General features: G+C 41.7%; 1 protein-coding gene across 3 annotated transcripts in view; it reads right to left on the reverse strand.

Annotated features, from left to right (window-relative positions):
* Positions 1-16,802: 16,802 nt before the first annotated feature.
* CMTM7 (CKLF like MARVEL transmembrane domain containing 7) overlaps positions 16,803-21,568 on the reverse strand; it is a 39,553-nt gene continuing 34,787 nt past the window's right edge. For all 3 annotated transcript variants that reach the window (XM_069960400.1, XM_069960399.1, XM_069960398.1), the window contains exons 2-5: positions 20,043-20,216; positions 19,853-19,951; positions 18,414-18,495; positions 16,803-17,988 (exon numbers count right to left, since the gene is read on the reverse strand). In XM_069960400.1, coding sequence (XP_069816501.1) covers positions 17,975-17,988; positions 18,414-18,495; positions 19,853-19,951; positions 20,043-20,216 — 369 coding nt within the window. In that variant the 3' untranslated portion in view covers positions 16,803-17,974. The remainder of the gene's footprint in view (positions 17,989-18,413; positions 18,496-19,852; positions 19,952-20,042; positions 20,217-21,568) is intronic.

Consider the following 21,568-nt stretch of genomic DNA (forward strand, 5'->3'; position numbering starts at 1 on the left):
TATGTTACATTGTGTTGCTGCTGTAGTTATTGTATGGTACTACAGTACCGTCATTCACTGTTTTACTGCTTTTATATTGTGCTACATTATGAACACATATTATATACATTGTGTTATATTGTGCTACATTGTGAATTGTGCGGTGTACTGTGGTATGTACTCTGTCAGAGGTAGTGACTGCTGCATTGATGTACAACATAGTATAATCAGTGCAAAGTGTGAGTGGTGTAAGATGGAGGACTAATCATGAGATGACACGGAAGATGGAATGCATGTTGTCACATGACTTGCTTCAATTCGGTCATGCATTCTCATCTTGACACGCAGGGTGGAACGCATGTGGTCATGTGACATGTCTGCTTTGGTCATGCGCATAATGCGCTCCCTAATGATATGCACGAGACTACATTTTTATCGTTGCATCATGGGATACATTTTCACATGAGTGGATAGGAGATGTGTATGGTTACGTTCGCACTGTTACTTGTGTGACATACACATATATCTTTAGTTCTCTAATGAGTAGGCTTGTGATGTAATGTGTGCGGTCACATGATATGCCTGCGGACTGGTCACGTGATATTATTATTATTTTTTAGCGCATGCGCAGTGAGCTAATTATATTTCCAGCGCATGCGCACTTGACTAAGGAACCACGGGGATGGTGATCAAGGTGGTCATGTGATATAGCTCGACTGCGCGCGTGCGCAGTAAAAGATGAGGTACGCCGTTGACGCCATCTTGGGTGGTGGTATGTTGCTCTCTCCACTCAGAAGGGTCCCACAGGTAATTATATGAACTTACTAATCATGTGTGTATGATAACTGACTTTTGACTATAAAAAGACATCATGTCATTCTAAGCTTCACCCCTGACGAAGTCACTGTATGTGACGACACGCGTTGGGTCTGGACCAGGGTATCTGCTCCCATGCTACAATAGTGTTACATCTATGGTTTGGCTCCTCTTTTTTCCTGTGTATCAGGTTCCTATTTCATGACTTATAGATGTTATGATTATTTAGTATTTATTGGCACTGCAGCACTTTGATTGTTTATATCTATATTTATGATTGGTGTTTTTTGAAGACTGGTATTTATTGATAATCATTTACGGAACCATATCCATTGTACACTTGATATATCTTTTTTCATGTGGAGCATCATTTACATTGTTTGATCCCCTGGTTTAGTAGGGAAGTATTTTGTTCCCTACTTCTGTTTTGTATATACCTTTGTGGTTTTTTAATTGCTTTTATTCTGCTGTTTGTTGTGATGTCACATATTTGTTTCAATAAAAATTGTAAATTTTGTGTATAAGTGGTGTGCGCTCGAGTATATAGTGTCCAGCTTTTTCTCTTTTTTGTTTTTTTGGTAGCAGTTGTTTGGACACTGAGCTGCACCCCATGTTATTACGGTCTTAACTTGACTGAGGTGAGCTCCCCTATTTTTTGATTCTTGGACCATTCCCCTCCCCGACTTCCCCTCCCACCCAGTACAGGAAGCTCTTAAACCAAAGCAATGCTCTTAAACCAAGTAACAATTTAAAAAACCTGTGAGCTCTTCTTTCAAAACCCTCTTAATCCAAGTTACTCTTAAACTAAGGTACCACTGTGTGTCACTGCTTACAAAATACCATCTTGTTTCTGAAGCAGAACCTCTTGAGTGACTAACTGATAGACTAACCTTTATTCCTCTTTTCTGATGAAACTATGAGCATATATTTCCATGAGTTTTAATCTTTGCAGTGATCTTAGTCTATGTGCCTCCTCTCTGTTCCCCTTATGCTTTGTGTCAGATGTTGAACCCAAAAAAGCCTTAAAAGGGTTATCAAACTTTAGAAAAACATGGCCACTTTCTTCATTGCAAACTTAATTGCAAACAGCACCTGAACTAAAAACAAGAGTGGTGCTGTCTCTTGAAGAAAGTGGCCATGGTTTTTTAACACTGGATAACCCCTTTAATTTTTTTTATTATTGAACATGGCCTATAGGCTTCAATAATACTGACAATTCAGACATACGCTTTGCTAAAAAAAAAAATTAAAAAGACATAAGTTAGGGTGGTATTCCAGATCGGTGCTCGTTTACTGGGCCTATTCCACGGCGCGATTATTGTTAAACAAGGGCTGCAGGGACATCGTTACCCGGGGGGGAGGAAGAGGAGCCCTGCACCCTGCATAGGTAATGTAAATCATCAGTCGCCGGCCGCGCACCGCTATTTCAAGTAGCGGTGCGCGGTCGGTGCCCGACAAATATAGGTCCTGACCTATATCAACGATCAGCCGATGACAACGATCATTGGCGGATCGTTGTCTCTATTCCACGGAGCAATAATTGGCCGAATAAGGCCGATTATCGCTCTGTGGAATAGGGCCCTTAAAAAGACTCTTGTGACAGACATTGGGGGAGATTTATCAAACATGACGTGAAGTGAAACTGGCTCAGTTGCCCCTAGCAACCAATCAGATTCCACCTTTCATTCCTCACAGACTCTTTGGAAAATGAAAGGTGGAATCTGATTGATAAATCAGATGTTTGATAAATCTCCCTCATTGTGCTTAAATTTCACCTTCCAGCAAAAATGAAGTAGAATGGACTACTTTAATGGTCTAGTCCCACAGAAGATTTATAGGCAGAACTGAAAGAGCATGTGAGAGCAAGGAGGTCTACAAACCTGACATGTGATTCTTACTGACTCCTAACTGACCTATGAGATGGCACGTGTACTAGGATTAAATGCCAGGTACTTTGAAAAACTGAGTTTTAATACATATGTATGTGTACATAGCAGTAGTGTGGCAGAATTCTCTGTTCTGTCCATTAAAGCAAATCTGATGGATCACATGAATTATTCTGTCTTTTTTTGGAATACAACAAGTGAAAAGCCAGTCAAAACAGAGCCTTAGAAAGGGGTCTCCCATCTCAACTACTACCTAGTATTTTATGAAAGTATAGGGCTCCCTTTAATGTGAGTCTTAGTAACTTATGTTACTTGTAGTCCTTCTACTTTTCTTCACTTCAAACGGTTTTACTTTTTGTTGGCTTTTATGCATTCTCTCTGACTTTAAGACACCTAATATCTACATACTTAGTCCCTTTGAACTGCTGGCACAGAGGCTCTTTTGTTTGATCTGCACATGTTCTTTATCACATGCCAACCATCATTATAGGGAGGAAAAAACTAAGGAAAAACTACTCTTTATAAAGCCGTAGTACTTGTAATTCTCATTAAAGTTGCTTTCACTCAATGTTTTTTGACACTTACATACGTATCAATAACATACTAAGATAATACAAATCCATATGCCAGACTTCTGAGGTGTATATAGCAGTGGTGGACATATGACTTGTGCAGCAGTTTCAGCTGCACAGGGGCCCAGGACAATAGGGGGCCCGCTAGGCTCAGACTCTAAAGTGTCAGCTAAGCATGGCACATGTCTGTACTGGGCCCCCTGCTCCTGGGGGCCCACTTAGTCACTGGATGCTGTGCCCAGCTGGGGCTGGTTCTTCTCTCTCCTCCTGCACGCTGCTGCTGACGGCCCCTCCCTGTACTTCACTGTCCGGCATACCTGGTGTGAGGAGGAGAAGAGAGTGTGTGGTGACAGGGGCTGGAGGGATCCTGCAGGGTTATGGCTGCCAGGGACCGGATTGTAAAGAGGAGCAACAGCAGCAGCTCTGACAGTGAGTGATTATTGTCAGTGTGTCTGTCAGGCTGCTGGAAGTTGTAGGATAGAGGGTGGACTGTGTAACAGCGCACAGCGCACAGCCCCCACCCTCTGATGCTGATGTTTGATTGTAAGTTTATACCTTTCTTTGCCAGTAACTGTGCCCCCCTGCAGCATGGTTGTTTTTCCTCTTTCATCTCCCCCTAAGCAGCCATATACAGTACATGTATCCCATCTGTACCCTAGCAGTAAGTAAGGGCCCCTTTGTTCTATCCCCTATTGGAGCTGTTTTGGGGTCACTTCCACACTCTGAGCTATACACTACCGTTTAAAAGTTTGGGGGTCACATTGAAATGTCCTTATTTTTGAAGGAAAAGCACTGTACTTTTCATGAAGATAACTTTAAACTAGTCCTAACAAATACACTCTATACATTGCTAATGTGGTAAATGACTATTCTAGCTGCAAATGTCTGGTTTTTGGTGCAATATCTACATAGGTGTTTAGAGGCTCATTTCCAGCAACTATCACTCCAGTGTTCTAATTGTACAATGTGTTTGCTCATTGGCTCAGAAGGCTAATTGATGATTAAAAAACCCTTGTGCAATCATGTTCACACATCTGAAAACAGTCTAGCTCGTTACAGAAGCTACAAAACTGACCTTCCTTTGAGCACATTGTGTTTCTGGAGCATCACATTTGTGGGGTCAATTAAATGCTCAAAATGGCCAGAAAAAGACAACTTTCATCTGAAACTCGACAGTCTATTCTTAGAAATGAAGGCTATTCCATGCAAGAAATTGCTAAGAAATTGAAGATTTCCTACAACAGTGTGTACTAGTCCCTTCAGAGGACAGCACAAACAGGCTCTAACCAGAGTAGAAAAAGAAGTGGGAGGCCGCGTTGCACAACTAAGCAAGAAGATAAGCACATCAGAGTCTCCAATTTGAGGAACACCAGTGTCAACATCTACAGTGAAGAGGCGGCTGCGGGATTTTGGCCTTCAGGGCAGAGTGGCAAAGAAAAAGCCATATCTGAGACTGACCAATAAAAGAAAAAGATTAAGATGGGCAAAAGAACACAGATATTGGACAGAGGAAGACTGGAAAAAAGTGTTGTGGACGGATGAATCCAAGTTTGAGGTGTTTGGATCACAAAAAGAACGTTTGTGAGACGCAGAACAAATGAAAAGATGCTGGAAGAATGCCTGACGCCATCTGTTAAGCATGGTGGAGGTAATGTGATGGTCTGGGGTTGCTTTGGTGCTGGTAAGGTGGGAGATTTGTACAGGGTAAAAGGGATTCTGAATAAGGAAGGCTATCACTCAATTTTGCAACGCCATGCCATACCCAGTGGACAGCGCTTGATTGGAGCCAATTTCATCCTACAACAGGACAATGACCCTAAACACACCTCCAAATTGTGCAAGAACTATTTACAGCAGAAGCAGGCAGCTGGTATTCTATCGGTAATGGAGTGGCAAGCGCAGTCACCAGATCTGAACCCCATTGAGCTGTTGTGGGAGCAGCTTGACCGTATGGTACGCCAGAAGTGCCCATCCAACCAATCCAACTTGTGGGAGCTGCTTCTAGAAGCGTGGGGTGCAATTTCTCCAGCTTTCCTCAACAGATTAATAGCTAGAATGCCAAAGGTGTGCAGGCTGTAATTGCTGCAAAAGGTGGATTCTTTGACGAAAGCAAAGTTTGATGTAAAAACAATGTTATTTCAAATACAAATCATTATTTCTAACCTTTTCAATGTCTTGACTCTATTTTCTATTCATTTCACAACGTACGGTGGTGAATAAGTGTCACTTTTCATGGAAAACACTAAATGACTTGGTGACCCTAAACTTTTGAACGGTAGTGTATATTCTAATCCCCCACAAAGCATGCAGTGTACAATGCACCCAGGACCCTCCAAGTACAACAGCTGCAAACACTACAACTCCTAGGATTTACTGCAACCCTCAGGATATGTTGGGATTTGAAGTACAAATGAATAGACAACTCAAGGGGTTGTCCCCTCGGAAACTTCAACTCCCAGCATTCTCTGAGAGCTTTATAAGTGTAAGGCATTCTGAGAGTTGTAGTTATTGCTATGCTGGGAGTTGTGGTCACAGATACATCAGTTCAAGATGGGACAAGGTCTGCATGTCGCTTCTGACAGGTTCTTTATTTGGGTGCCCCCCATGAACAGTTCTATCGGTAGGCCACAGGTACCCCAATCCCACTCTGGGGCCTGCACAGACTACAGTACAGTCCTTTACAGTACAGCCCTGGCATTTGTGCTGCGCTGTAGGGCCCTCCTGAGAAACCAGGACACATGTACTGGATACCCGGGCGTATATATGTGTGCACCTTTAAAGGACAACTCTGGTGAAAAACTTTTTTCCATTTATTGAAACACATTACAAAGTCATATAACTTTGTTATGTGCTTCAATCACCTATCTGCCCCCCTTTTCTATCTTTCCCCCCCTTGATCCCCCCTCCTGGAAGTGTAGGAAACTCATACATACCTAATTACTGTGGACCCCAGGCTCTTCTGTCGGCGCCATCTTGAGTCCAGTTAGACCAGCCTCCCCCTTTCCTGCCTTGTCAGGTGACTCAGCTTGCTCAGCTCCAATTGGCTGAACAAGCTGCAAGCCACCTGACATTGTGCAGCAACAGGAAAGGCTGCTTGCTGTCAGTGAATGATTTCTTCTGCTTTTCTTCACTGACCTCTTCCAGCACATAAGCTACACCGGCCCACCTGTCCCCTCTCCTCTCTCCCTCAGCCATAAAGTCAGTCAGTGAGTCGCTTTGTTTATCTTTTCTCTCAGTGACTGTCTCCCAGCAAGCTGTCTGCTACCAACCCCCCCCCCCCCCCCCCCCCCGAAACCCAGCGGACGAAGTCCAATATGCTTCTCTTTCCTCCATGACTCTCTCCCTGCATTTTATCAGCTACAGATGACCCCCCCCCCCCCACCCCTCCTCTCTCTTCCGGCCCTACAGTCCTGACACGGGAGAACAGCATTTCTGCACCTTTTACATTGCAATGTACACTACTTACATTACAAAGTGAAAGTGTGTGTGTGCAGCTGCTGTGCAGGCTGAGAACCTGTGTGTTTTGGGGCATGATTGAATGGAGAGAGGGCAGTGTTTAGTGTACCAGGGGAAATGAATGGAGGGATGGGTACATGCAAGAGGGGCGGGATTTGGACGTCACAGGAGCCAAAGTGCATCATGGGAAGCCTAAACCAGGAAGTAAAGAAGAAATGAAGATGCAATGAGATCATGGGGTCCATGAACGGCGGGAAATTCAAACAGAGACAGACTTAGGAGGATGGTAACTAAGCGCTGGAGTTGTCCTTTAAGGCAGAAAGGTGGAGATACAAATAGGTTATGGGGTCCCAAACACATTTTTTGCACAAGGGCCCTCTGAAGTCTGTGTGTCCGTCCCTGGTATATAGCATTATACTGAGGGGTGATTATTAGAGATGAGCGAACCTGGAGCATGCTCGAGTCCATCCGAACCCGATTGTTCGCTGTTTGATTAGAGGTGGCTGCTGAAGTTGGATAACGCCCTAAGGCTATGTGGAAAGCATGGATATAGTCATTGGCTGTATCCATGTTTTCCACATAACCTTAGAGCTTTATCCAATTTCAGCAGCCCCAGCTAATCAAATGCCGAACATTCGGGTTCGGATCGACTCGAACCCGAACCCAGTTCGCTCATCTCTAGTGATTATATAAAATGACACAGCAAGAAATAATATAACTAAAAAGGTATTAGCAAAGGGAATAGAAATAGGTTGCCTTACTAACATGACCGTTAGGAGGAAGAACATTTAGCTCTGAAAGCCATGCAGGTAATTAAGTAATGAAACTTGCCATTTTTATGTGTCTATAAAATAGGATGTGTTACTTTTATAATATATTTAATGCATCGCAACTTGTCATTAATTATAGGTTGTGTGTTAATATGGATTAAAGGGCTTAAAGCCTCATTTTCATGGACAACTAATCGGTGCTGTCTAAATAAGAGTTTAAAAGTATTTGATTCTCTTCCTGACAAGGGAAGTAAAGAACAATGATCTTGTGACAATGGGAAGTGGTGAGATCTATTAGGCAGCCAGTGAACAGTCACATCCTTATACTTGTATAAGGATGGACAGAACATCTATGAAACAGCTTGTGGGGTACTCCTCGTTAGAGATGATCGAACATCAGGAAATCTTACGTTAGATCGAACTCGAACCTTCTCAAACCTATTACCTAGGCTGTATCCCTGTTTTCCAGGCGGTACTCGGGCTCTCTCCACCTTCCCCACGGAACGGGAAGGCATCAGGAATCAATTGACGAAGGTTCGAGAGGGTTCGATCGAACCTAAGATTTCCTGATGTTCGATTATCCCTTCTCCTCGTATGCAGCTATTATTATCTACCAAAAGTGATCCAGGTTAGGACAAGCAGTAAAATGATGACAGGTGATGGGTGTCCAAGTCTAACTTGTCTGTCTGATCCCACAGAAGGGCTACTGTAACAAATAGCTGAAAAAGTTAATGTTGGCTGTGAAAGAAAGGTAATATAACTTTATTAAAACACTGTAAAAAAAATAAATTTTAGTCTCCAGAGTACCCCTTTAGGGTAGCTTCACACACACCGTATCGCAGCGGATTTTCTGCTGCAGATCCGATCTAAATAACTGAACACAGCATCAAATCTGCTGCAGATCCTGTACGTGTGAACGCACCCTTAGGCTATGTTCACACACCGTACTTTTTACGAAAAAAAGTCCATTATTTTCAATTAAAATAACGGTTTTGTTCTTTTCATAATGCAATGATTTGCAATGCAAACACTGGCCATTGTTTTATACAATGTATTGAACAATGGCTGTGTCTGACTACTACAGTTGAAATAAAGTTCATGTCATTTATTTTCGGCCACTGTACAATGGCTGCTGTTTTATACTGGAAACAACGGCTGTTGTTTATATGTAGTGGGAACATACCCTCAAGGTAAGGTATGATCAACTTATTTAAGTATATAATTGGTTTGTACAAACAAAATATGGTAGGAACCCTTTATAAAGACCAGGAGAAAAGGTTCAATCTCCAGAGGCAAGAACACTTCTTTACCGTAAGAACTGTGAATCTGTGGCACTATGTACCTGAGGATCTGGTCGGCAAAAACTGTGGAGAGCAGCAAAACAGGCTTACAAGTTCTTAGAGCAAAATGATATTAATGGATATGTAGAAGTATAGAATCACATCATCTACCCTTTATCTATTCATACACCTTCCCTAATTTATCTTCTCCCCTCCTTGGTTGAACTTGATGAACATTTTCAACCACTCTAAGTATGACTAAATAGTCAATTACGTATTAGTAGTAAGGGGTGTCTCCCCTGCACAGTCGGAGACTATCCAAGTGAAGATAACAGTACCAGACAGTGAAGGAACATGCCTCTAATTGGTAATGCCCAGTTGACTTTTTTTTCCCGCATTGTCCCAACTGAAGAAAGCCCAAGCTGCTCCTGTGGTCTAAGTGTGTCAGAGTCGGAAACACAATGGGTCATGGCACACGCCTCTCTTAGATCACATCAAAAGTGTTTTTTTGGGGGCGGAATAAAACCGCCAAGAAAGTAATCCAAGGTATTGAGTGTAGTTTAAAGGGTGCACTAGAGGCGTAGTGGTAGGTGCGATTGGGAAGGATGTCAGCCCTTAAATAAACAATAAAAAGTCCATAGCACTCTTTTAGATGCTGTACACATTACATTTCCAGCTGCTTAATAGTACTATCATTACACATTTGTGCATGGATATGGTACTATCAAGCAGCTGGATATGAAATGTCCACAGTGCATACATTTTAGGTGCAACGTGCACACAAAAAAAGCCTATTTGTTAATGCCTAGGGTAAGGTTTTCAGGCACAAAGCCATATCCCTTTTTGTTTAGTCAGGTCTGTTAAGAAAACAATATTTTACTGATAAAAAATTTTTTTATATGTTGGAAATAAAACTTATTTTGTAGGGCTTTCCATCAGTTTTTCTGAGTGAAAACATAACTCTCATTCAGTAATGCAGCGGTACATATTTGTATAGCACGGAAGCTCTGCAGACCCTTTTAAGTGATTATATTTATGTACATTGACTCACAGGTGATGTCTTCTCTGATCAGAGTTGTTCTCTTTCCTTTTCCTTCTCCATCTGACTACCATGAAGACTTCTCCCAACTGCAACTTGTCTCCAGAGTATGGTGCCCGCAATAATGTATACAGTACTAATGTCCTCACTTAAGGTATAGGCGAGGACTTTCAAGCGGAATCCCTGCAGCGGACTCTGCCTGTCCTACTGATTCAATGGGATTTCTCAAGCGCAATCCGCCAAAAACATTGAAATGTAGATTGTTTGGGCGGATGGCGCATTGCGCTTGAGAAATCCTATTGAATCGATGGAACAGCCAGAATTTCAAGTCGCGTCTGAGTCAGGGATTCCACTTGAAATTGATATATGATGCCGTGAGGGGAAAAAGTCTAGGACAGGGCTTCCCCATCCGTATGGCCCGTAATTCACAAGACGTGTAAATGCAGCCTGAGGCCACATTCACACCTTCTGTGTTATGCATGGAACACCGATTAGGAATGCATGTAATAGAGTACTCCCCCATCCGGGCAAGATCTGTAATTAGATGCTGGGAGTCGGGGAATTGTATGCATATGAGCTGCGCTATAATGAAGCAGCTGCATAGTGCTGTCATTACAATGCGACGCATATGCATACAGTTACCCGCTCCCAGCATCTAATTACAGATGCTGTCCGGGCGGGGAGGGACTCCATTACATGCATTCCACGTCCATGTTCCGTGCAGAACACGGAACGTGTGAATGCGCGGCGTAAGTGAATCCTTTCCAAAGAGGACCACGGCACCTGTCATTTTGATATTCTTCTCCACCTAGGGGGTTAAGAGGTGATTCTGTGCACAGCATCTCAAATTAACACTTGCCTGGCTGGCAAACTGAGCTTGCTCAGCAGCAACAGTACAGACAGAGCTCCTTCTGGAGCGGAAGTTTTCTGCTCTATACTGGGAAACCCTGTTTGTAGTTGGGATTCCCCACTTCTGCAGTAAGGAGCAGTGTGCAATGCATCACCACTTATCTCTTTACACTCCATTGGCCAGGCTCTCTGCAACTGACCAATGGAGTGTAAAAAACAATTAAATCTAAGTATTTACATGATTTCCTATGGGAAAAAGCTTGGTTCTGGAACAGGCTTTCAGAACAGATTAAGTTCTAGAACAGAGGTATTACTGTATTTTGATATTATTTCACCATATAGTACCTAATTTAGTAATAATACCTCCCATACCTCAGTTCAGTAATGCCCAATGTGCTTCCACATAGTATTAATGTCCCCTCAAAGCCTTCATTTAGTAATACCCCTTTAATACTTTATGGAGGCACAAGGGGTGTCATTATTACTATATGAAGGGCACGGAGGCTATTATTACTAAATGGAGAAAGGGGGCATTATGTGGAAGTTATAGGAGGACATTATTACTGAATGGAAGCACAGGGGGGAATTAAAGGGGTTGTCCAGGATAAATGAATAATTCTGGTTGCTGCTGGAGCTGCGGGGGAGATGACAGTGATATATACTTACCAGTCCCGCAACTCCACAGCTACTGGTACCCAGGCCGCCTGCTCTTAATTGATGTCAGCGTTTTAGCAACATCCGCCGATGTGATGCTCCCACCAGATCAGCATAGACAGTATAGGATCTATGCTGAGCCTCTACTTCTTGTAGTAGTGAAACATCACAGGATGTTGTGGAAACACTGACATTGGCAGAGAGTATGCGGCCTGGAAATTAGGGCTGTGGAGTCGGTAAGCCGCAGCTCCGACTCCAACTTCTGAATTTTATCAGACTCCTGCAAAAATGACCAGTCAGATACCAGGGGAGTGCTTTATCACACTGGCTCAGCAGCTTCTCCCTAATGTCCTACATGATCCTAGGGCAATTTCTGAGGGAATGAGGAAATATATAAAGAAGCTTCTCCTGGGTGTGCAGTGGATGCAGCCAGTCTCCAGCCATCATGTCCTGAAATAATCACTAGACTAGATGGAGCAGGTGGTCTTTTCCTGCTGAAAATTTTCTGTGTTTCTAACTAAATATTCACCATACACACAGAAATACTGCTAACAATGCCAGATCCCTGTGATATAGAGGTCAGCCATAGTAATATAGAGGGGTCACTGTGGGTGTGGGGGCACGCCATAGCACACACACAGCCTGCTGCAGCCATAGCGCGCACACACACAGCTGCAGCCATAGAACACTGAAAAACACCACACTGAGGACAGAGGTTACTGCTGCACTACTTATGTCTTCTCCTCCTCCTCCTCTATATTACACAGGATATCTCCATATTACACTGCTGCTCATATACAGTCATCCAGCATCCAGGAAGAGAACAGCACAGATCTCCCCCCACTCAATGGACTCTTCCAGCTCAGAAACAAATTGCCAAATAGTGACCGACAACTTTTCCTCGCCCACCCTTATCTAATAGGGACAGTGTCCTATTAGAATGATGCTCATAATATGTATTGATGAGCAAAACTTATAAAATTCATATCAAAACAATTCTAAATTGGTACATTTTTTCCAACTTCAGCCAAAACTAGCTCCGGCTCCGACTCCACAGCCCTGCTGGGAACTGACAGGTGTGGTGGAGTGGGACTGGTCCATCTACTCTCCCCTCTGACCCAAAAGCCCGATCCCACCACATTAGGGAATGTTTATCTGACTGCAATCTTCCTACCTTACCAGATAGTGCCATAGATGAATTAAATTCCCCTATTATGGAAGAGGAGCTTTCTGAAGTAATGAAGTCTCTTCCTTCAGGTCGGGCTCCTGGACCAGACGGCTTCACATATCTTTATTATCAGACCTTCTCTTCTGAATTGTCCCCTAAGCTTCTTTCTCTATTTAACTCCTTTCTGCAGGGGGCTGATATCCCCTTCTCCCTCTCTCATTCATATATTTCACTCATACCCAAACCTGGAAAGGACCAACTAGACTGTGCAAATTACAGACCGATTTCCCTCCTGAATTCGGACTTTAAAATTTTTACTAAATTGCTTGCCACTCGTCTAGGTTATTGGCTCCCATATTATTAATGCAGATCAGGTGGGCTTTGTGCCTGGACGGCAGGGTGGAGACAACACTAGATGGGCTATCGACATCATCAATTTGGTCAATTAGCAGTCCCATAGGGCCCTGATACTTAGTTTGGATGCCGAAAAGGCCTTTGATCGCCTTGGTTGGCTGTTTATGTTTGAGACCCTTTGTTGTTGTGGTTTTCGGGGTCCCTTTCTGGCTGCTATTGAGGCCTTATATACGCGTCCCACTGCCGCTATTAAATTCCCGCACATGATGTCGGGGACTTTTCCGACCCTGAATGGCACCCGCCAGGGCTGTCTGATTTCACACCTTCTGTTCGTCCTTTGTATCGAACCCCTAGCGGCTGCCGTTCGGAATTGCCCTGACATACGTGGAGTCTCTGTTAAGGAGTTCAAAATCATGCTCTTTGCAGACAATGTTCTCCTCACCCTGTCTTCCCCGCACACCACCCTCTCCCGGTTTGGAGTACTTTCTGGCTATAAAGTCAACACTAGCAAGTCAGAAATCATGCCTTTGAACTTACCTAGATCTATGTTGACTCACCTCCATTCAGTTTTTAAATTTAAATGGACGGAGTCCTCCATTAAATATTTAGAGATACATCTTACACCTACTTACTCCTCCCTTTACTCAGCTAACCTCCCTGCTCTATTTAGAGAATTGCGAACTTTGCTGACCAGGTGCAATTCTCACTTTATTTCACTTCTTGGTAGAGTGGCGTTAGTAAAAATGACTATTCTTCCAAAGTTATTATACTACTTTGAGACCCTTCCTGTACGTATACCCCTCTCTGAGTTGAAGGCCCTGCAAAGGGATATTTTTAAATTTATATGGGCCTTTAAAAGACATCGGATTTCTGCCTCAGTGATGATGTGTAGTGAAACTCAGGGTGGACTAGCCGTACCGAACATTTTGCATTATTATTGGGCAACCCACTTGCGACAAATTACCGCATGGTCTAAGTACCATGCCTACAAGAAGTCGACTGAAGTAGAAAAAAATTTGGTTAGCACCATTCCACCCATCTCTCCCCCTCCGTCTTCACACCTTCGCCTTCTTGGCCCTATACATTTTACCCTACATATTTGGTCTTCCTGTTTTATTAAATTTAGGTTAATATCTAAGGCTTCCCCTCTCCATTCCTTTCTCCTTTTTCCTGATTTTCAGCCAAGACTACAATCCCGGAAATGGGGATCAAAACCTTGTGGGAGGTATTGCTATTATCACTAGTAGTGCCCAAAGGCTAATACCTTTCTTGCCCCAAGGTAAAACTTAACTTTTATTTTTAATATTTAAAATTGTACTTGTGATCTGTGTATATACAGTGTAGTTAAAATGGCTGTTCTCCCAGATTAGGATTGTATGTATGTATTTGGGGATAGTAGTTGCGGCGGTACAGTAGGTAAGAGCTATGATAGTGGCTTGTTCACAGTTAACTAGGCTTGGAGTTACTTCACTTCCAAGTCTTCAATTTTGTCACTGTCTATGTGACCACATTAGTAGGTGTATGGTAATACCACAGTGGTGATGCGTACTCAGCGCTGTAACCGCGTTAGAAAATCTCACACACCAATGGAGTATTGCACTACCAAGGTAGCAGCCCCACCGAATGCTACGGTATTGTAGGGGCTTGTGTGTTCTCTGCAATCTTTCGCAGTTCTGAGATATCATACACTAGTGCACCCACTCTGCAGTTGTGTGCTCTCAGCGGTAATATGCGTTACAGAGATGTCACACTTAACTAGAGTGGTGCGCTATTGTGGTGTCAGCCTCAAAGATATTGCAATAGCTGTGTGATCCTTGCGGTATACCGCATTTTTGAAGTTTCACTTGCTATTGCTAATTGGGCTCAGTAGCCGCAATGGTGCTGTTCCCGTACCGCTGTCTTTGCCAGTCCGGCCGGACCTGACCTCTGATAAGCGGCTATGATGGAGAGCGGCAGGAAGGCTGACACTAAGTATCAATAGTGCTACTCTTGTATCCCGCAATTAACTACATCTTATTTGCAATACATCCAATTTGCTGTTAACACCAGCCAGATTAAAAGTCCATTGCAATGGATAGATAAATGATAGATATGCAAAATGATAGATAAATTTGACATCCCATCCTCAGAGCACTATACCTACCTACCTATTCGTCACCTGATGATGTCTCGCCTGGGGTCCCTCGTGGTGTCAAGACCCTCTGCTTTTGAACAGCTAGTGAGGTGCGGTACTTCCACTTCCGGTCTGATATCAGACATATATCGCATTCTTGACTCTCCACCTGATGGATCCCAGGCTAGACACCCCTACCTGACCAAGTGGGAGGAAGTGTTGGGTAGGCAGCTGTCACCTCAATGTTGGAATATTATATGGGAAAGAGCAGCGAAATCTTCAATCTGTACCACTTATAAAGAGTCCCACTATAAACTATTGATGCTAAGGTACCACACTCCTGAACTCCTTCATAAGCTGAACACTGCCATTCCTTCACTTTGTTGGAGATGCCTGGGAGCCACAGGGACACATTATCATATATTTTGGGATTACCTCATCATAAAACCATTCTGGAGGGAGGTCTGTGGATTGGCCACTGGGGTCCTTAGCTCTGGTATTCCCAATGATCCTGCGGTTTGTCTATTGAACCTGTTTCCCAAAACCTTTCGGAAAACACAAACTAAACTGTTACTAACTATTTTAACTGCAGCCAAATCTCTGATTGCTGGCCAATGGAAGCAGACTACCCCTCCCTCCCTACATTGCCTGAAAACTAGGATTAGGGAGCTCCGCTCTCAGGAAAAAATGACGGCCTCCCTTAATAATACAATCGAAAAGTTTGAGGCCATATGGCTGTCCTGGGACTCATTTGATATACTGTACCTCCTCAACCCCCTGGCAGTAGACCCTAGATCCCCCTTCCTCCTCCACCCCTCCCCCTCCCTTCCTTGTCTTTTGTCTTGTCCTAGTCCTTGTATCCCCCTTGTCCATTTATTGTTTCATGTGTTCAGGGTATGATATGAATACGATATAGTGCAGCTCTCCATGGCTGTAGACAGACGTATTCTGTCTCAGGCCTTCACCTCGTTGCCTTGTTCCAGTTATACTTGGTAATATGACTAGACATGTCTTACTTTTCCTTTCTGCCTTAATAGGTGTGTGGCCTCCATATTTGGTCTTTTCTGATTTCTCTGAGCTGCATTGACCTATGTTGACACCCTCTTTCTCTTGTATTTCATATCTCTTATTGTGTGTTGTAATATGAAAACTCTTAAATAAAAATGAGTTATAAAAAAATATAAAAATTCAGTTTGGAGTACCAGAATAAGGGAATGAACACAAAGGAATTTTTGTGAGATTTCAAGCGGAGTTGGCCACAGGGACTCCGCTTGAAGTTCCTGCCTGTCACATTCATTCAATAGGACTTCTCATGCGCACTTGATATGTTAATTCATTGGGCGGATGGCGGAGTTCGTGTGAGACATCCTATTGAATCAATGGGACAGACGGAAGTTGGTGGATTGGTGCACTGAACCGCTTAATTTACATATTTATTAATGTCAAGATTTAGTGACAACAGTGCTGAGGATGAAGGTAAGAATGTTACCTTTATCCTCTGAATTCCATACACTATGAAAATATATCTTATATTTCTCTTTAGGAGTCAGCTGACCATCTAAATAAAGCTGTGGTGCACTCTCTATAAGAATCTATCAGCAGGTTAGATCCGCCATGGGTCTCTAAACTGCGGCCCTCCAGCTGTTGCAAAACCACAATTCCCATCATGCCCAGACAGCTAAAGCTTTGGATTTGGAAGTCCAGGCATGAAGGGCAATGTAGTATTGCAACAGCTGGAGGGCCGCAGTTTGCAGACCCATGGTCTAAGCTGCTGCTTGATTCATTCAAAGATGTTTTTCATCCACATTTAATATCTGTCTCAATATTTTATTATCAAATCATAGTTTGATAAAAATGATCATTACAAACACAAAGTTATTGTTCATTTCACATTTAGAATGGTTTGACTTCTTCCAATTATGTACAACTACAAAATATAAAATATTAAAAAAGAAAACAATATTTGATTATTGGAGTATATTTACATGCAGTTACAGCAATTGTTTCTAATGGTCCATAAATTAAAAGGAATCTGTCAGCTTTATATCATGCTCCGAGCTTGTGTTAAAGAGCCACAGCATGCATGCCTCCTCCCTCCCTGCCCTGCATGATGGAACACCCTGTACACCTATCATACAGGGCAGGAAGGGATGGGGGACAGAGGAGGTGTATACGCTGCAGGTCAGCACTGCCTTCTTGACACTTAAGTGCTAAGCATCATTTAAAGCTGACATATTTCCTGAAAAGTTGTACATGTTATATGTTGAGAAGAAGCATAAATTACAGGAATGCAATGGTCATGTATGTGCTATCATACATTTACCAGAAGCCATATTAAACACTGCATTGGTTCTAACAGGATACTCACCATTCATATCTAAATGCCATTACATGTTTGTAGCTATTGGCAACAAATGCAACTGTAAAAATAATGGTAACTGTAAAAAATCTTGCTCAATAACATAAGACTAGAATCTTGCTCAATAACATAAGACTAGAATGGCGCTTGCTCTTTGTAGTCATTTGTTCTGGTAAGAGGAAATATAAAGCTCAAAACTACTATCTATAGCAGCAACCCCTAAGCTGCAGATCCCAGCTGTTACAAAACTACAACTCTCAGCATGCTGTGGCAGCTTGTGCCTGGTGAAAGAGAGGGGTCTTGGTTCACTACTCAATTACAGCTTTATAAATATAATTTTTATATAATGAGTAATAGAATACGAATAACTATATCTTGACATCTTTGGTTGTCACAATTGCATTTCAGAAGATTTTTAAAGCATAAATGGCAGCCATCACTCTGTTGCAGAGACTATAGCAGTATATTTCATTGTCCATTCCATTACAGAATTTGCTGCAATACAACGGGGATGGTGTAGATTCTAATTCTCTACAGATCAGCTGCCTCAGATATCTGTGTATACTTCATAGCTGTCCATCCATCATAGCCAGTATAAGGTTACTGTTGAAAGGATCTCACAACTAGTGCAAACTGTGCTCATTTACTTCATCTCTGGAATCCTTTGCTGACCTGGTAGTCATAATGTGGCTCCTGGAAAATATCATGTGAGACATTACAAACAAGGAACAGCTTACAAGACCAAATACTTTTCAACTACTCCAACATCATGTAATCATGCAAAATCACCATCATTTAGGAATATTGGGACACATGATGAAATTATCAGGTTAAACTGGCAACTGCCTAAAGGGTTACCTTCCAACAAGATATATATACTCATACAATCAATCTATCTATCTATCTATCCATCTACACACTCATAATAAGTTCTGCTGTTTTATCAGTTTCATATAATATATATGTGTACTCATATATAATATACTCATATATAATATATGAAACTGATAAGATAGTAGAACTTTCCTGCCAGAGTTAGTAATAAAAAGGGGCTACCTTAAGGTGAACTCAACAATGTATATATTCATGTATGTTTCTTTAGTAACATAATAACTTACCACTCGACTGAGTTACAAATGTCACTTTATAAGATAGCACCATGCCTACAATACAGAGGATCGAGGCGATGAATCCAAAGAGCTGGAAGAAAGAAAAGAATAACTTTTTTTTTTAAATCAAATTAATCGAATAAATCGAATGTGGTAAGCAAGTATCAACAAACAATTGAAGATTTGGGACTTTTTAATTTTTTTAATATAGAAAGCATGCAACACACAAATGTTGGACTTGGATCACATTGTCACACTACATCACAGCACTGATATCGTCCAGAGATTATTTTTATGTTGAAATTCACTCAGACAGGATAAAAAAAAATTAAGAAAGGTCTACTCACCTTCACCGATACCACACCACCACTGTTCTAACAGTACCTGGTCCCACTGTGCAGTACTTCTTGGTCTGGATCTTGACACAAGGAACTGCTTGCTTAGTTAATCAATGGCTAAAGTGGTGTCCAGCTATAGCCACTGATTGGCACTTCCTTGTGTCGAGACTGAGACCAGGAAGTGCTGCACAATGGGAAAGGAGGACCATTGGAACAGTGCTGAAAGGGGATTGAAGTAAACCTTAATTTTTTTTTTTTTAGCCCTGCCAACTCAATATTGCTATCTTTGAACAGTTTCAACAATTCTTCATGCCTCAATATCAAATATATATATTTATTTTATTTTTTCTTTCCCTTTTTTACATATTTTTATTTGTAGAATAGGAAAAGGGGTGTAATAAAAAAAAAAAAAAAAAAAAAATTTTAAAGGATTTTTTTTTATACACTTTAAAACCCCCTCCATGTCGCCAATGTATATATACATTCCATCGGGAAATGCGCAGGGCATCATGACATATATAGCTTTATAAAGAGTAAATCCCGGCACTCACCATAGATGCTTCAACGATTTATTATGGAATACACATGTCCATCACAAGCACAGGATGTCTCAGCGTTAGCCTTTCTCAACTGTCAGGCTAACGCCCAAACATCCTGTGCTTGTAATGCACATGTGTATTCCATAATAAATCGTTGAAGCATCTATGGTGAATGCCGCGATTTACTCTTCATAATATTACCACATGCACCAACTCTTTGCACAGAAGTGCCATCTAAAAACTGTTCATATAAAGCTTCATGGCTGTCATGAAGGAAAAAAATATTAAGCTTTCCTAAAGGTTCCCTTACATTTTATACTTATGTTAGACAAACTTGCAGCTTGTGTATCGGGCTCTCCTGAGACCCCAAGACAGACAAGAGTCAGTTTATACATTATCAGATACTGACCACATTACATGCATACAGTGGTGTACTGCTCTTTGCCTATTATACTCCACATTTTTAATAGATTTGTAGAATATGGCCAAAAAATCTCTGAAAAGATCTTAGTATGGTGGGTATCTCTAATAAATACTAAGCTAAAATAGATAACCCAATGTATTATCTTACCGAGCCAACTATTAATCCACCAATGGCATTACTTTTCACAGCAGCCACAATGGAGCCAACGAGGAGCAGGAAGGTACATATGGCATAGTGCAACAATTCCTATAATAAAAGCCAATGCAACAAAAGTGACTTAATTGTGATACAGATTTTTACATTTTAAGTACAAGTATATTGTATATGGTGTACTTACCGCTAGAGGCCATGATACACAAGTAAGCATTCTGTAAATCCGAAATACGTTCACTACATACAGGACAATTATTAGTATCATGAAGCAAATTGTGACAACTTCAAAGTAGCGGTAAGCACTGTAGTCCGTCCATGTGGAGAACCTCACGCAAAGAAAGGCAATCAGCAAACACAGCTGGAAGACAGTAAAACAGGACACCAGGGATAAAAATGACATCTACTACCTAGTAATAAAGTTGTAAAAAGTCTCTACAAATCTCTACCTAAAATTTTTTATGAAACTAATAGTCAATAGCAAATACTGTATGTGGACATTATGAAACAGCGGGAACTGGTACTTTGTTCCAGGGAGAAAGCTCTTGGACATTACTTTGTAGACATGAACCAAACCCTGCGAACTAGCGCTCTCCAGCTGTTACTCCTGACAGCCACATGCTCCCATTTACCATAGTTGAAAGGCCATATACTGGTCATTTTTTGGTTTGCTTTTTCTTTTAGTAAGTTGATTATATTGGTCTTCATACAGTGAAGAAATTACCATGAAATTAGTTAACATAAATAACAATAATTTTGTATCCCCTATCCAGGAAATAAGCTGCCAGTGGAAACTGAATGGCAACTTACTGTAAAAAAATAAAATAAAAAAATAAATAAAAACTACATACCACATGGCAAGCTCATATGCTAGACACTGATGAGTTGTGATTTGTTGTCTATGATTGACACAGTTTTGACACACCATGGAATATAATAAACCCATTCTCCAGAATAGATGTAAGGAAATATAGACAATGACTCTCTCCCTACTGGGTGCCAAGCTACCCAACCTAGCCATTTCCCATCTATATATCAGGAAATTTACCCGACTATATACCATTGACCACTTTGTGCTGAATGTAGATTTACTTTGCAGTAGACATCATCACACTTACAAGGGTTATTCAGTGCTACAAAAACATGGCCACTTTTGCACCACTTGATTGGGTGTTGTTTAAACTAAAGGCCCAATGCCACAGAGCGATTATCGTTCATAAACTTGCTCCAACAACCACTCGTTAACGATCACTAAACAATTTTTTTTAGTGAACAATAACACATAACACACGAGGGAATGTGAACGATATATGTAGTGTAACGATTATTTTGCGGTTGTTACATGGTCGTTTAAAACGTTCGCGGGGGTGATCATGACCATACGACACACCTACTTTTTTTTAAACCTTTTTACGAACGACTGAAAGATTTCTAATTTTACGAACCGTAAAACGAACGATTTGTTTTCGACATGCTGAAAAACAATTTTGAACGACAATATAACGATTTAGCCTTTGTCGTTCACTCGATTACACCAATTCTACGAGGTGATTATCGTTAACGAGCGGTCGTTGGAGCGAGTTTATAAACGATAATCGTTCCGTGGAATAGGGCCTTAAGCTCCATTGAAGTAAATGGAGCTTAATTGTAAACCACACCTGAACTGGAGACAAGAGTGGTGCAAAAGGGGCCATGTTTTTGTAGCGATGGATA

The sequence above is a fragment of the Dendropsophus ebraccatus genome, chromosome 2, assembly GCF_027789765.1.
Source record: "Dendropsophus ebraccatus isolate aDenEbr1 chromosome 2, aDenEbr1.pat, whole genome shotgun sequence".
Classification (NCBI taxonomy): domain Eukaryota; kingdom Metazoa; phylum Chordata; class Amphibia; order Anura; family Hylidae; genus Dendropsophus; species Dendropsophus ebraccatus.